At 36.2% G+C, this 16,399-nt stretch overlaps 3 protein-coding genes across 3 annotated transcripts in view; 2 read left to right on the forward strand and 1 right to left on the reverse strand.

Moving 5' to 3' along the window:
* The first annotated feature begins 419 nt into the window (after positions 1 to 419).
* On the forward strand, positions 420 to 2,948 carry LOC113051147 (solute carrier family 35 member D3-like). Its single transcript, XM_026214741.1, has 2 exons — positions 420 to 937; positions 1,797 to 2,948. The coding sequence occupies exons 1-2, from the start codon at positions 502 to 504 to the stop codon at positions 2,624 to 2,626; spliced, it is 1,266 nt and encodes a 421-aa protein (XP_026070526.1). The 5' UTR covers positions 420 to 501; the 3' UTR covers positions 2,627 to 2,948.
* A 3,086-nt stretch (positions 2,949 to 6,034) lies between these two features.
* On the forward strand, positions 6,035 to 12,123 carry LOC113051024 (lymphokine-activated killer T-cell-originated protein kinase homolog). Its single transcript, XM_026214617.1, has 8 exons — positions 6,035 to 6,140; positions 6,320 to 6,393; positions 6,578 to 6,671; positions 6,769 to 6,908; positions 7,010 to 7,179; positions 7,289 to 7,418; positions 11,112 to 11,291; positions 11,379 to 12,123. Exons 2-8 carry the CDS (start codon positions 6,324 to 6,326, stop codon positions 11,612 to 11,614), a joined length of 1,020 nt encoding a protein of 339 aa, XP_026070402.1. The 5' UTR covers positions 6,035 to 6,140; positions 6,320 to 6,323; the 3' UTR covers positions 11,615 to 12,123.
* Positions 12,124 to 12,495: 372 nt separating this feature from the next.
* Positions 12,496 to 16,399, reverse strand: part of LOC113051025 (N-acetyltransferase ESCO2-like) — a 4,306-nt gene continuing 402 nt past the window's right edge. Inside the window, exons 2-10 of the mRNA XM_026214618.1 lie at positions 16,170 to 16,224; positions 15,116 to 16,071; positions 14,852 to 14,888; positions 14,487 to 14,628; positions 14,282 to 14,413; positions 14,117 to 14,206; positions 13,884 to 14,027; positions 13,116 to 13,300; positions 12,496 to 13,032 (exon numbers count right to left, since the gene is read on the reverse strand). Coding sequence (XP_026070403.1) covers positions 12,900 to 13,032; positions 13,116 to 13,300; positions 13,884 to 14,027; positions 14,117 to 14,206; positions 14,282 to 14,413; positions 14,487 to 14,628; positions 14,852 to 14,888; positions 15,116 to 16,071; positions 16,170 to 16,213 — 1,863 coding nt within the window. The 5' untranslated portion in view covers positions 16,214 to 16,224 and the 3' untranslated portion in view covers positions 12,496 to 12,899. The remainder of the gene's footprint in view (positions 13,033 to 13,115; positions 13,301 to 13,883; positions 14,028 to 14,116; positions 14,207 to 14,281; positions 14,414 to 14,486; positions 14,629 to 14,851; positions 14,889 to 15,115; positions 16,072 to 16,169; positions 16,225 to 16,399) is intronic.

Consider the following 16,399-nt stretch of genomic DNA (forward strand, 5'->3'; position numbering starts at 1 on the left):
AGAAAACTGAACTCCTCAGACTAGCAGACGGAAATAAATATTTTATTTATTTATTTTATTTATATTTAGCATATTTTTTAACCACCAGAGGCTCTGTAATCTAAAATGTATTATGACTAAAAATACAGATGAAACGCATTTATAGTCTGTATTAATATACCACAGTATGCCTAGTTTTATTTGGGAGGTTTACAATTTTACTATTTGTTTACAGACTAAATTGCGTTCATCTTATTTTGTTTATAACTTTCATATTTATCAGAGGAGAAAAAAAACAGTGTCAAGTACATCAAAGTAAAAAGATTGGCAGCAGCTGACTCCAATTCAATCACTGTACAAAGAAAGAGACAGTCGGAGCCGCGGTGTGTCGCATTTATTCAGCCGCGCTCGTGCTGCGTGAGTTACGCGCGAGAGGAGAGTGGACGTGAATATTCAGCAGTGGAGTCAGAGCTCAGTGCGTAATACGGAGACGCCGGGAACCCCCAGTCTACGAGGAAAGACATGGAAGTTTGCAAAGGACGTTTGCTGGGCATCTCGGTGGCCGTTGCGCATGGATTTTTTTCGGGATCGCTGAATATTTTGCTAAAATTCCTCATCACGACCTATAGCTTCACGTATCTTACTTTAATTCAGTGTCTGACCAGCGGCACTGCGGCTCTCACATTAGAGGTGCTGAGGAGACTGGGCAAAATAGATATACCACCCTTCAGCTTCCAGTTAGTGAAAGTTTTTGCTAGTGTCTGTGTTTTGGCAACTTTGCAGTCCACATTAACCCTCTGGTCTCTCAAGGGACTGAGTTTACCCATGTATGTTGTGTTTAAGCGATGCTTGCCCTTGGTAACATTGGGGATTGGAGTGTGCGTGCTGAAGAACGGGATCCCATCAGCTGGGGTAATAACTGCGGTTCTCATCACCACTGGAGGAGCAGCACTGGCTGGTAAGAATCATTTAGGTCTTTATAAATACAATTTGTAATAGTTTTTACTTTATACTGAGGTAAACACAGTTTTCACTCCAGTGAATATTTCTTAATATAGATTATTTTCTGTACATTTCTGTTGACACATAGCTTAAAGTCTTGGCTACAAGAAAAACCTTGGAACATTTTCATCGCAATTCCCAGTAAAAAAATAAAAATAAAAGATCGATTTAACACTAGTGGGGCATGTTGTCACAACACACTGTCATTTAAACAGTAAAACAATCACGAAAAATAAAACAATTTATGAAACAGCTATTATATTGAAAACAACCTTCACTGTAATGAATACATTTGTTACATGTAAACACCACATGACAACATAAATTTGACATTTATTAACTTCATTATATTGTTGACTCTTCGTTTTGATGATAAAATTCATAAACATTATTCTAATTTATGAAGGTTTTGAACTAAATAAACCCAACAACCCAACCAAGCATAGCCATTGTGACAACTTGCCCTGGTTTGATAACTAGCCTTCCATAAAGTCTCCTTTTCTGTATATTCCTAATTGTCATTTATTTTTTCCAAGTAGTGTTTATGTAAATATATCATACTGATGTTCCTATGACTATTATAGCAACATTGTTTTACTAATGTGTTTTGAACTGCTTCTGAAAATTCAAGCAAAAAATAATAATAACTTGTTTTGTCTAGTTTGATGTTTAATCTTGTGCGATTCCTGCCATTCTGTATTATGCATTGTGATAAAACACGCTTCTCATACAGAGTTTCAGTTGATAATGGCCATAAATCATGTATGGCGCAGTCTCTGTTTAACTTTGCAGTGCTTCGTTCTGTTTTCCTGCAGGTGCTGGAGATCTAACAGGTGACCCTTTTGGCTACATGACTGGCATTTTAGCTGTGATTGTCCACGCCTCCTATTTGGTGCTCATCCAAAAAACAAGTGCAGATAGTGATTATGGGCCGCTCACAGCCCAGTACACTATTGCAGTGGTGGCCTCTCCCGTTCTCTTCATCTGTTCCATCATAAGCATGGATGCCATTGACATGTGGACGTATGAAGGTTGGAAGAACCCGTATATCACAGGCATCTTCTGTACTTGCATCCTCATCGGCTGTGCAATGAACTTCACCACACTGCAGTGTACTTATATCAACTCAGCTGTCACCACCAGTTTTGTGGGGGTGGTCAAGAGTATAGCTACCATCACTGTGGGCATGTTTGCCTTCAGTGATGTAATGCCAACCAAACTGTTTGTGGTAGGCGTGGTAGTGAACACCATCGGCTCCATCACCTACTGTGCGGTGAAATATCATGAAACCAAAAAGAAGTTAACCTACCAGGATATGGACGAGTCTGCTAAGGATGAAGAACTACCTGGAGAACCTGACGTGGAACCAGCCAAGCCTGATGGAGATATGGAAACTCTTCCAAATGATCTGGAGAGCATTCCCAATGGCAGCCTGACGGCATCAGTTGACAGCCATGACCAGGGTCCAATTTGTGAGAATAAAGTGGCAGAGTCCATAGAATTAGAAAGACCGGGGATCCCATCAGACAATCCTACGAGACAATCTCTGAGCGACAGTTACGTAGGGGTCTGGAGATCCATTCGCACCTTAAAGTTCTTTAAGAAAGACACTTTACTTGACAACATGGAGGTTCAAAGTCCTTGATGATTGGTTTCCCGCTTGACAGCAACGCATGTTAAATTTAAGTATTGTTGAACTGATGTTGTGAACAATGTTTGCCTTTTTTCTGTCCTGAACATGATTTTATGAAAAATATTTATTTTTTTATAAAAAGGTATAGTCTGTTTGTATATTAGAGGGAGAATAACTATACGAGGAGTCCCCAATAACAGATGTGCCATTTTATTGACTTAAAACAAAATATAATTTTATTTTAGGATAAGTTTGAAATATATTTTGGGGGAAAACAAATATCTAAATAGTCTACTCAAATTTGACAATTCTGTCATCATTAACTCATCTTCATTTCTTTCCAAACCTGTATGACATATTTTTTTTTTTTTTTTGTGGAGCATAAAAGCTGATATTTTGAAGAATGTTGGGAATGGTTTAGGATTTCTACTGGCTTACAATGTATGGACAAAAAAGGGAAGTCAATGGTAATCAAAACTGTTCAGTTACCAAATTATTCTTCCAAATATTTTTGTGTGTGTGTTTCGCAGAATAAAAGAAAGTCATACGGGTTTGGAACATCATGAGGGTGAGTAACTGTTGACATTTTTGGGTGAACTATTCCTTTATATTATTTGGGCTGTTTTTATTTTGAATGATTATGTCTGCAGTGTCTGTACCATAGTCTGTATAAAAGGTCTGTACCTGTATATTTTCTGTGTTTTGTCTACGAATGCAAATCTTAAATAAGAGGTGTTGAATTTTCCCATTTTGCATGTAGTATGCAGAACAAATTTAAACTGATTTTACATGAAAATTCAATGTTTCATCTTTAATAATACCCACCAACTGCTTTAGCTTGATTAAAGTGTGTGATCATTTAGAATCATCTTTAACTACTGGCCATCTGGGAAATGGTTTGATTATCAGTGATTCACAACTGGTGGGTCACGACCATAAACATATGTTGCAAGTCTTGTTTGGACAATAGAGAAAAACAATATTTTATCAAAATAATAAAATGCAACTTACCATATAATCATGCATAGATGAGACAGGAAAATAGTTAAACGTTTAAAATGGAAGAGAAAATGCTTCCTATATGTTTTTTTTTTAGACAGATGCCAAAATGGACGTTATGTGACATGCACTTGTTTTCATAAACCAACTAAATTTTGCAAGGTGGATGAAAATACAACCTAGACTATATTAAATACAGATTCACATGTGCTGTGGAAAATTGTTTGGTGAGAGCATGAAATCGAGAGACAAGAAAATGACTTTTGGGGATCTGATCACATCAGAACAAATAATCAAAGAATAGTGTGGTGTTTGGTTTTGGAACTTTTTTTTTTTTTTTTTTTTACTTTACACACAGAAAAACTAAATTGGTACTGTGTTGGGGTTCCACTCTCACAGCTGAGAACCACTGAATTCAATTAAAGTCAAGATCTGTTGAGTTTGTGTTAGCTGACTTTACCAAATGTAATGTTTGATACATTAAAATTGGTTAATATTAGCAAAAGCAGACCGCAGTCATCCAGGTTTCTTAGCAACTGCTAGACTTCTGAAAATGCAAAACATCAAGAAATATATTTCTAAACAGTTTCACAGCATTTTTATGTAACACACAGTGAACATAAAATAGTGTACTTGCTAAAATGTCAGTATTGGTTGCTTTTACAGTCAGCACTTCACACAAAAACAAACCAAAAAAAAACTGCTCAAAATTCACCCTCAGGTAATTCAAGATGTAGATGAGATTGTTTCTTCATCAGATTTATAGGAATTCAGCATTACACCATTTGCTCATAAGTGGATCCTCTGCAATGAATGGGTGCCGTCAGAATGAGAGTCCAAACAGCTGATAAAAACATCACAGCGATCAATCAATTAGCATCTTGTGAAGTGAAAAGCTGTGTGTTTGTTAGAAACACATCTACAGCTTGGATGGCCTAAGGGTAAATGTTCTGCAAATTTTCATTTTTGGGTGAACTATTCCTTTAAGGCAGGATAATGCATCCAAAGGTTTAAAACCCTCATTTTTTGGTTTGTTAGTAGTATTCAGTATTCTCTGTCAGAAAAGCATCTCTTTAATGAGTAAATGTAAACCAGACTTGAATTAACTAAACTTTAGACCTCTCGGAACAGTGTTATCTGTTGTTACACCAGAGCAACAAAGGTTTACTATATGGGGAACATTCATGTTACACACCCATGCCTTTTATTCATTTAAAATGATCTTTGCCTGACAATAAACAAGTAAAAGCAAATAAACTTCTCATGAGTACCAGGTGCTTTTGTTATCATTTCCCAGTTATAATAGATGGCACAGCATGGAGTATTATCTTCTCCATTTTGCTCAAGGCATAGTATGAAAGACAATTTGCCAGACAATAGCACAAGCCCTCAGAGCCAAACGTGTTAAAATAGCTTGAAGCCATGAGTAGAAAAGATGGTTGTGTTATGGGTACTGATCACATGGGCTTTTCATGAAGCATTTGTTTGTTTTTTGCTTTTATGTTCCCATTCTTAATATGATTTATGGCCAATTTAATGTAACAGTCAATGGTCAAACAGATTTGCATATCATTACTTAATCGCTCTGGAGTTGCTCTCTCTCTCTCTCTCTCTCTCTCTCTCTCTCTCTCTCTGCCCAGCTGAGTAGCTTGAACACAAAAGCTTGAAAAATGGCAGCCTGCAGTGAGTGAAGCACAAAAAAGAAAAAAAGAAATAAAAGCATGCTTGGACACGGGCCACATGGTTGTGTACGTAGACTTGCCTTGGGCATAGCAGAGTATTTAAGTAATATTATTTACAAAACAACAACAACTAGTTCATTAAGCAACTCCCATGCGTTTTATAACACTAGGCTACATTAAATAAAAATACAAGTTACAAATATTAGATAATGGTTAATAGACCATACATCCAACTGTCCAGGCCTATATGTTTAAAAATACGTCTGCAATGTTTAATTAGTCTACATTAAGTGCGCGCTATATTTCCAATTTTGACACCCAAAGAAACGGGGGAAAACCTTTCTGAAATAAAAGGTGTCTTGTTGAAGGGTCAGTGTTATTTTATTATTATTTAGTTTATTGTTAATATTTTGAATTAATTATTATTATTGGGTCTTTGTTGATCAGTTTTCATTTTATTTTAATCTTTTACTTATTTTTATTTTTATTTTTTAATTACAATTTACGTATATTTTTTGCAGTTTTAGATTTAGTTCAGTTTTTATTTAATTCCAGTAGTTTTAGTGATTCAGCTTAAACGTATTTCATTTTATTACTTTTAACCTAATATTTAAATTTTACTTCTGCTGTATTTATTTCAAATTCTGAATAGGCTAACACTGGAATATGAGAAGGAACCTTCTTTTGCTGTCTATGGAAGGAACTGAAAAAAAACGTACGCAGTTAGTTTTGTCCCTCTACGGACTCTGTAGCATTACGTACATGATTTGACGTCAAACTAACCGGTGATTTTCAAATACGAGCGCGTATTTCAGCATCTCTGAAGTTCTTCTTTCTTGTCTAATGTAATTTAAATTGTTTATATTATCTATATGGTTCATATTACGCATTATGAATTGACGTTTGATTTTACGTATAGCGTGATTAGTCTTGTTTTTAACGTTTGTCTTACAGTTTTGAACAATGCAAATTTGATTCTAAGTGTAGCATCAAAATATGATAATCTTTTATTGTTTAATTTTAGCGAAATGGAGGCCAACAAAGAATCACCTAGTGCCTTTAAAACGCCTTGCAAGCCTGCAAAAGGGAAAAATCCAGGTAAAGTGATCTTTAAACGTCTGTTGCTATGATTACAATAACATTAACGTTACATAGATTTTCTCATGATCAAGAAGACTAACGTTTACATCCCATCAAAATATTGTCGTTTTTTTCCCTTTTATTTTATTTTTTCTGGAAAATATTAAAATAGTTAATTAACTTAAATGTATTGTTTTATTAGTCAGTGCATGTGGAACCCCAGTCACCATTCCTGCCTCTCCTTTCATGAAGAAGCTCGGCTGTGGGACTGGAGTCAACGTCTATCTCATGAACCGGTAACTTAAGTTAAATACATCTGATGCATGTTTGTACTACCTACCCCATTACAGTGTCATGGAAAAGTTGAAACATCTATGCCACTATTTCCATCAGGATGGGTAAGCACACTCATTCACCATGGGCCATTAAGAAGATCAACAGCAAGTGTGCAAAAAGTCAAATGACCATTTATCAGAGGCGTCTGTGCGAGGAGGCAAAGATCTTAAAAGACCTGCATCACCCCAATATTGTTGGTAAATATGTCTTTAAAGTATAACATTTCAATGTTATGGTAAATGTGAAGATTATAAGACAAACATATTTTTAAATGAATTGATTCCTGTGTGTTTTTAAGGCTTCAGAGCTTTTACCACAGCAAAAGACGGCTCTAAGTGTTTGGCGATGGAGTACGGTGGAGAGCAGTCTCTGAATGACCTCATTGAGAAGAGGAGAGAGGAGGGTTTGCAGGCATTTCCAGTGGCCACTATTGAGAAAGTGGCTCTTCATGTTGCTCGTGGTTTACAGGTGTGGTTGTAAAATCAGATATTTGTTTTGACTTTTTCCCCATCTTTAAATATCGTAATTATTACGAAATCTCAGGCTTCTACTTCTGCGCTTTGGCTTTTTTCCTCAGTACCTGCACAATGAGAAAAAGCTTTTGCATGGAGACATGAAATCATGCAACGTTGTCATCAAGGGTGACTTTGATAGCATCAAAATCTGTGATGTTGGTGTGTCACTGCCACTGGATGAAAACATGCAGGGTATGAAAATCAAATTCTTTTACTTTAGGTTTTCTTTTTTACTTCTTTTTTTTATCATTTTGAACGATGGCCCATCAGTTGAGAAGCACTCTATTAATCCTATGAAATCCGAAATATGTGAAATAATAGTCTGAAGAATCTTTGTGTTTTTGTTGAGTGTCATATTTGATACAGCAGACATTTATGGCCCCAAACTGGGCAAAAACAAAAACTGTGCAGTTGCAGATATTTACATGGCCAGAATGTAAAATGAAATTCTTATTGTTTGTAATATAAATCAGTGAGATCTTTTTTTAACAGACTGCTTACATAAAATACATATGAACATCAGTTGTCACACTACACTGTATCTCACAGTAATATGTCTATTTGTATGTTATTTAAATGCTTATTTTTGAATAAATCTCTGGGTCTTTGTTGGGGTCTAGACATATGGCTAAATGTAAAAAAGTCTGTTTTATCATGTTTAATACTTACATTTTAACTTGATTTTTCTAAAAAATGATGTGTGGATCAAATTAAAAATACATTAAATGTATGCATTTAGCAGACACTTATCCAAAGCGACTTACAGTACATTCAGGCTATAAATCTTTTACCTAACGTGTTCCCTGGGAATCAAACTCACAACCTTTTGCACTGCTAATGCAATGCTCTAACACTGAGCCAAGGGAACACAGGATAAGCATGTTTCATAGCAAAAAGGCACATACACCATGACCTGAAGGTTGATCATTTTTAGAATGATACTAAAATGCATTTTATTTAACTATCAGACAGTAGAAGGCATGCAGAGTGTTGCTTGAATCAGGGTATCTTCCGTCCATTCCAAATCCGTTTCAAATTAAAAAACAGAAAACGAAAAACTCAAGAGGATTCAAGTGAGAGAACATGAATTAAATAACGAGAAATGGAAAAATGGCTCGTTTATTCGTTATTCCATCTAGGTTAACAAACGGAAAATGAGTTTTTGACTTGATTTCTCATTTTGTCGTTTTGGGTTTAAAAAACGGCTTATGGCTTCAATATTTCATTCGCACTTGTGGGCGGAGCTGAAACGCTCCTTTCATCTGATTGGTCGGATCGCTCCGCCTTCAACTCGATCTTACATTCTTTCAGAATAAGAGTCTTACTAGAGTAGTGTCTGAAACCACCGCTCACTGTTAATTAACAGTTAATTTGAGTCAGATGTTGCTGCGCACATAATTCGTGCTGCTGTGACTTGCAAGTCACGCCTTTAAATTATTTCTAGGTTATAGTATTGTATGAATATTGTCCCACTGTAAATACAGTGCAAATAGTTTTGTCTCCTTGGATAAAAGTGAAGAGGAAATAAAAATCAATAATAGACTGAACAGTTCCATGATAATATGTCTGTAACATTTACCACTCTCATCTTTTAAGTCAAAAGGCAATAGGTAGGTGTGTGTGTGACATTAATAATTAATTGGGAAAATTACTATAGTTAAATTTATGAAATAAATTAGTAATATTCGTTTTATTACATACTAAATTGAATGGTTTTTCTTTTAGTCTTCTTTGTTGGCCTTGAAAAAGCCAACATATATTTGAACATTATTATCATTTATTATGAGAGTAATTGACAACGACTAAAATTTTAATGTTTCACCAAATTTCCTTCTCAAAAAATCCTAGTGACTTTCATTATCTGAGCAATGAAGGTCTTACACTTAATGTCCACTAGAGGGGGAGACAGGATTTCTATTTACATAAAATGGCAAATAAATACATTAATTTCATGTGTACTACCATGAATATGCCATATCTGTGTACACGAATAAACTTCACACTTCAAGCTGTACTTAAAACTTCCCATTCTGGCTTTTTAACCTACCTCCAAATGTATTTTAATATATTTTTTATTCACACTGGTTTATGCATTTAATGTTTGTCCATCTAGAACTTTTATTTTTCATGAGCTGTACATTTTAAGATGTACTCAGTGTTGATAAATCACATGCACTGAATGTAAATGCTAATGTCAGGACTCTCAGTCCTCCTCTTGGATGGCCAGTGTCCTGCAAAGTTTAGCTACCCCAAATAAACACACCTAAGCTAAGCAAGGTCTTCAGGATCAGTAGCAATGTCCAAGCAAGTGTGTTGGAACTGAACTCTGCAGTCAACATTAATTGCGGCTGGTGCCAAATAAAAATTATTATGTATCCCTTGTGCATTGTTCAAATTCACTACCCTTTCATTATGTTCGGGATGAAAACATTCACTCAATTAAACTGCTATAAGCATTAGATAAAAAAGATTTCCCCTAATTTATTGTTGGTGGATGCTTTTTTTCACTGACTTTCATTATAATTACATTTTTGATTGCAAAGCCATGAAACATAATCATGCATTCTTGATTGTTTGTGGTTTTCCCCCAAAATAAGTGTCAAAATAAGATTTGTCACCAATCATTCCATTAGCTGCAACACAGAGAAAATTGTGGCCAAAATAAGACTCAACTTTACCCCCTAGTGGAAAACGTCCCCAACAACGCATTAGTGGTATTATGTAACAGCAAGTCATTTGTGCAAGTACATTTGACTTGCAGTTTTTCCAAAACGTAATCATTTTTATTTGGCACCAGCTGCAGTAGTTAATGTTGTTTTCTATTATACAGCTATCATTGAGCTAAGGTATACCCCCCTACCACCCCATCTATCATTGAAGAACCTGTGTTACACAGATATGGCATATTCATGGTAGTACACATGAAATTAATGTATTTATCTGTCATTTAAACTTACATAAACAGAAATCCTGTCTCCCCCTCTAGTGGACCTTAAGTGTAAGACCTTCATCGCTCAGATAATGAAAGTCACTAGGATTTTTTGAGAAGGAAAAAGTCTGACCAGTTACAGCAACGAGTCAAACGAGTCTGAAGATCTGAGCTGAATTTGGTGAAACAATACAATTTTAGTCGTTGTCAAGGCCAACAAAGAAGACTAAAAGAGAAACATCATTCAATTTTGTCTGTAATAAAACTAATAATTATAATTTATTTAATAAATTTAACTATATTAATTTCCACAATTAATTATTAATGTCACACACACCTACCTAGTGCCATTAGACTTAAAAGATGAGAGTGGTAAATGTTACAGACATATTATCATGGAACTGTTCAGTCTATTATTGATTTTTATTTCCACTTCACTTTTATCCCAGGAGACAGAACTATTTGCACTGTATTTACAGTGGGACAATATTCATACAATACTATAACCTAGAAATAATTTAAAGGGGTGACTTGCAAGTCGCAACAACGCGAATTATGTGTCTACATCTGGTTTCAGATATTGCTCTTGTATGACTCTTATTCTGAAAGACTGAGGAGCCCGAGTTGAAGGCGGAGCGATCCGACCAATCAGATGAAAGGAGCGTTTCAGCTCCGCCCACAAGTGCGAATGAAATATTGAAGCCATAAGCCGTTTTTTAAACCCAAAACGACAAAATGAGAAATCAAGTCAAAAACTCATTTTCATTTTGTTAACCTAGATGGAATAACGAATAAACGAGCCATTTTTCCATTTCTCGTTATTTAATTCATGTTCTCTCACTTGAATCCTCTTGAGTTTTTCGTTTTCTGTTTTTTAATTTGAAACGGATTTGGAATGGACGGAAGATACCCTGATTTGCTTGTCACTGTTGTGATGTTTCGAATCTTTTCTTCAGTGAGTGATCCAAAGGCCCACTACATTGGGACGGAGCCGTGGAAGCCTAAGGAAGCTTTGGAAGATGGAGTGATCTCAGACAAAGCCGATATCTTTGCATATGGACTCACGCTGTGGGAGATGATGACACTTTCTGTTCCTCACCTGGAGATGCTGGACACTGAGGGTGACGATGATGATGGTAAAATTACTATTTCGTCTTTTGCTTATATTTGGCATTTTTCACACTTTTCCATGATTTAAAGTGATTTAATGAATGTTTTTTTAGATAACTCCTTTGATGAGGATGATTTTGATGAAGATGCATATTATGAGAGACTGGGAACTCGGCCGGCTTTGGACGCAGCGACTCTTGGAGGGGCTTATCAGAGGATGGTGGAGCTCTTCTGTCTCTGTACAGAAGAAGACCCCCATAAAAGACCCTCGGCAGCTCACATTGTTCAGGTGTTGGAGTCAAACACCCAGCTTTGTGACAAAAGCAGTGAGGTCACTGTAATTGATTAAATGTTCTATTTGCCTGTTGGGTCTGGTTACTGTTCTGTCTATAGTTTTACTTTGTGAGCTGGTGTTTTTTCACGTTGTAAATACTTTTCTGTTGAGGATTTAATCATGTTACATATGTTCTTATGTATTCTTTTGATCTGTTCATACATTCTAGATACTGTAGTTGTCAGTGCCAGTTGAATTCATATCTGTTTTTGAACCATTAACCTGTGTGTAAAATCAGCACACGTTAAAATTGGAATTTTTGAATGGATTTTTTTTTTTCCTCTCGCAAAGGGCAAGTTCTCAAGTACTATATTGATTATATTAGCAAAATAGCTGAATATAATGAGTAATTATATTCAACATGGAAATCTCCATGTGAGGTTAGCATGCCCTGTTGTATTACCTGCTACAGTCTATTCTATTATTAGATTTGTGATGCTGTGGATGCATTTATTTACTTTCTGTTGTCAACATAATTGTTGGACGTATAAGAATAAACAATGGTTGTCATGACTTTTAACCAGTCCTATGTATACAGTTATTTTTATGTTTCTCATATTTTTCCAGACTCACTTGCACCCTCTGCATTAGAGGTTAAAATCCTCTGCTCTAAATTAAGGCATTTAGCTTTTTCTTTAAAATGACTGAATGTTTTTATTGGCAGAGTAATTAAAACTATATGCAATATTTGACAATCAAATTAACGGCAAAATATTACCAACTGAAAACTTAAGTAGAGATAATAAAGCTAAGCTCTGCAATTTATCAAAGGTTCATGGAAGTATTCATCAATATATAATGGGAAACCCTAAAAACAGAATAATTCAAGAAGAATTCTTGAAACTCACTATGACAGATCTACACAAATACAATACAAAAAATATGAAGCACAATTTATTTAAAAATATGTACAAAGTCAAAAGCAAGGAGCATTACAGTTGAAAGTTCTTGTTCATTTTACAATTAATTTGAGAGGAAATTCTGAATCTAATTTTCCAAAACAGGAATCTTTAAGGCCGGCTTAGTTAACGGATTTTTGTGCTAAATTAGCATACATACCATTTGGCCTAATGTTAAGTGTCTTAAACATGAATTCACTGTCAAAAGACAATCCATCAATCTCTGCACAACAGTAAAACATGGATTTTCTCCTGAACAGATCTGGAGCACTTCATGAGATTGATCATATTAGACTGAACTTAATTTGAACATCTAACAATTTTTTTTTTATCTATTAAAAAAAAAATACAAAAGCATTCACAAATGCAGTCATACTAAAACCTACAGGAAACGTTTTTCTTTAACTGATGAAGTTGTACACCAGAAATGTTGGCGTCTCGCAGTACTTCGTAGCAAACAGCTTTCCTTCTGGTGTAGGGTCAGAGAAGGCGATTTCCTCTTTGGTCAGGTGGCTCCCGTACATGAAAGTAGTCCTGAATTAGTAAGAAACAATTTTATATACAGAAACAAAGTCCCATGATAAACATAAAAAATAATAATAATAAAAATTAAGTACCTGAGAGTGTCCAGAAGGCGAGTGGCGATGCCCTTCCTCCTCATCAGACTGAAAACCCAGATGCGACTGACACCACAGATGGCTTGTTCCGCCACTGTAGAGCAGCACCAGGCTCTGTGGTGCTCCAGGAAATCCTCCTTGCTCATGTCTTTGGCGTTCTCTTGCTGTTCCAGCACCCGAAAAGCCTAATTGATATTGGGTATGATGAGAGTTTACTAAGATCAGTTCAGGGTTTCTGCAAGTTTCTTGATGGTAATTGTTTTTTTTTTTTTTTACACACAAATAGCTCAAGGATTGAATAGCTCTCTTCCTAACCACTATGATATGGAAATCACATTTAATGTACCTTCTTATCACACTGCTTAATTAGTATTTTTGTCCTGTTCTCTAGTGTCTAAAGATTCTTAAATCTACATTTACTTGAAAAGTAACATGAAAATAGTTTGGTGTTCTGAGAAACTGATACAATTAAAACAAGAACAAATATCTGCCAATGGGCTCAGAAAAACCCATTTAATTTTTGACAAGTTAATTCTTAATTAAAATTTCTCAGAAAAAAATTATATTATATATATTATATTATAATTTTTTTGCAATGCATAAACATTTAATGCCATGACATTTCTGCTCAGATTTGAAACCTTTTTGGTCCTTAACTTGTGGAAGGGGGAAAACGTAAACCTTTTAAGACTTGTCAACTGTACTTTATAGCTCAGAATGGCAATGTTACTCAAGTCAAATGGTAGAATTCTTTTGTTAAACACTCACTTGTCTAATATTTTCAGCCACCAGACATCCCACCACCATCCTGTCGCTGTTGATGAACAGGTAGGTTTTGGCTGAGCTCGGGCTACTGAGAGTGATCTGCTGAAAGCCCAATTCACTGTCTGCAATCCGTCTCACGTCCTCGGCCTGAAACAAAGCAGCATAAGTTAGGAAATACTTGAGGTTATGCTGGACAGAGCAAGTGTTTAAACTATAACCAAACACTGCCAGCATACCTTTTTTGTGGCATACTTAGGATCATCAGGTAGAACGAGAATAATCTTTCCATCCCAGAACTCTGCCACAACCCTCTCTTTTTTCCAGCCCTAGAAACATACAAAATGTGAAACTGCTGTATTTTTTTCCCCAGCAGAATTGATGAAAACTTCATGACAGCTCACCACAAACTTAATGGTGTCCAGGAAGCGCTGATGGAACTGCGTGTGCTGGAAGTTGTCCTCTGGACTATCTGTGCTGTACAGCATCCCACAGGACCCACACATGGTGGCGCCGAACTGCTTCTGACCAGCATCCTAAATACCGGACACGTTAGGTGAAAAAGAACTACCAGGTTATTTCTCTCCAACAATTAGACTTTCTACTCACAATGATAAGCTGGTTATCTGTTTGCTTCTTCATCTCTCTTCTCAAGGCAGTTCTCTCTTTTGCCTTCAGAGCAGAAGAACCAGTCAGTGCAGAAGGAGTGCTGGTGTTCCGCGGTGGTGACAAAACCCCTTTTTTCCGAGATCTAAAACAAAGATGAGAACAACTGATGAGGATCAAACACTTTATGTGGTCATGACATAGCTGATAGATTGAATATAACCTGGCTGGCACACACAACATCATTAGGTCATTCTATAACATTGGCCTTATGCAGCTAAGATTTTGAAACTTTATACATTTTTTACAGTAACCATGACTTTTTGACACAGCTGCATTAGGAGTAAATGAGTATATGTCTGTCTTACCTCTTAGTGCCAAAAATGGGATAGACAGATGACTCTTCTGAAGACGGAGAAATAAAAAATCATTTACAAAACATAAAAAAAAAATCAGACATTGTTTTGCTTTGTTAAAAACAGAATTTATAAAAAAAAATAATTTAACAAGTTATCTAAGAAAAACTGATCAAATTAGAAAGTAAGACAAATAATATATAATAAAAACATGTTTATAAAATCAAATATGTTTTCGTTTTTTTTTTGTTTTTATAAAAAGTTGATATTTTTTACCTTCATCAAGAGAGCTGTTGTGATCTGGTGGTGGTATGTCACTCACATCAAACACCGAATCTGTTTTTGCGGTCGAGTCCTGGAAAACATCAGCTTCAGCTGATCTGCTGGGACTTACGGATCTCCTCAAAACCACCTTTAACTCTTTGGTAATACCATGCATATGTGCCAGGACCTGAGGGGACATCTGCTTGGGGCTCAACATCACTTGCGTTGACTCGCTGTCCTTTTCAACTTTATCAGTAGTAACTTTAGCGGTGTTGTCTGCATTCAGGTGTTTTTTTAAGAAGATGGCTCGGCGGACTGGGGAACGTTCTCCTGGCGCTGTCTGCACTTCCTTCTCCTTTGTGGGTTTCTCATAGGTTAAGGGTTTTTTAGGCTTTGTGCTCTGTGCAGATCTTTTGAACATTGAAGTGGGCTTTTTTCCAGTGCTGAAGAAAGCTGCTCCCACAACCAGCTTGGGTTTACTCTTGGATTTCATACTGCTAAATGAAATCGGGGCCACCATGGCCTTCAGCGACTGATCAGTTTGCACATCAGAGAGACTTTTCCCTTTGGGTTTAGCAATAAAGTAACCTTTTAGGCTAGATTGTGGACCTGTGGCACTGCCTTTCTTTTGGACCTTCCTCACTGGTTTTTTAACAGGATTTCCAGGGAGACATGATGGTTCTTTGCTAGGGACTGATGGCGGTGATTTGGTTTCCTTTAACAGCTTCCTTTCCAGAGGTGTGAGATAAAGAGGTTTCTGCTTGCTGTAGAAGGATCCCGCTCCCAATGCAGTTTTTCGTGGCGAGATTCGTTTTGGAGGAGATTTTAGTGAAGAGGTCCTCGGCATCTTCTTAGGTGTACTGAGAATCTTTTGGGGTGATGCCAGCGAGATGGGAATATTCTCTTTTTGTCGAGTGGCTCTTCTCGGAGAGTTTCTCAGGCTTGTTATTTGTTTCTTAGATGGGTTACTGTGGTGGGTTTAAAGTGAATTAAAGGGTTTACAATTGCTGTCATAAGGGGAAAGTACATTTCAATATCTAATATCTAACAAAATGACATCTCATACCTCTCAGCATCTGGAGAGCCATGTTTTCTTTTTCGGGATAACATCTTCAAATCACCTGAAATGAGCAGACAGGGAATCAACACGACGAGAACAGATTATGCATTTCTAGAACATTCTGATATTTCTGAAATATAATTTAGCTCTCACTAATATGAGAACTGTGGAGAAAACGTAGTAACCTGATAAAATTTGGTAAAAAAATTCATAATTTGCGTCAGTAGACAAAGAGA

This window comes from Carassius auratus, chromosome 31 (assembly GCF_003368295.1).
Source record: "Carassius auratus strain Wakin chromosome 31, ASM336829v1, whole genome shotgun sequence".
Taxonomy (NCBI): domain Eukaryota; kingdom Metazoa; phylum Chordata; class Actinopteri; order Cypriniformes; family Cyprinidae; genus Carassius; species Carassius auratus.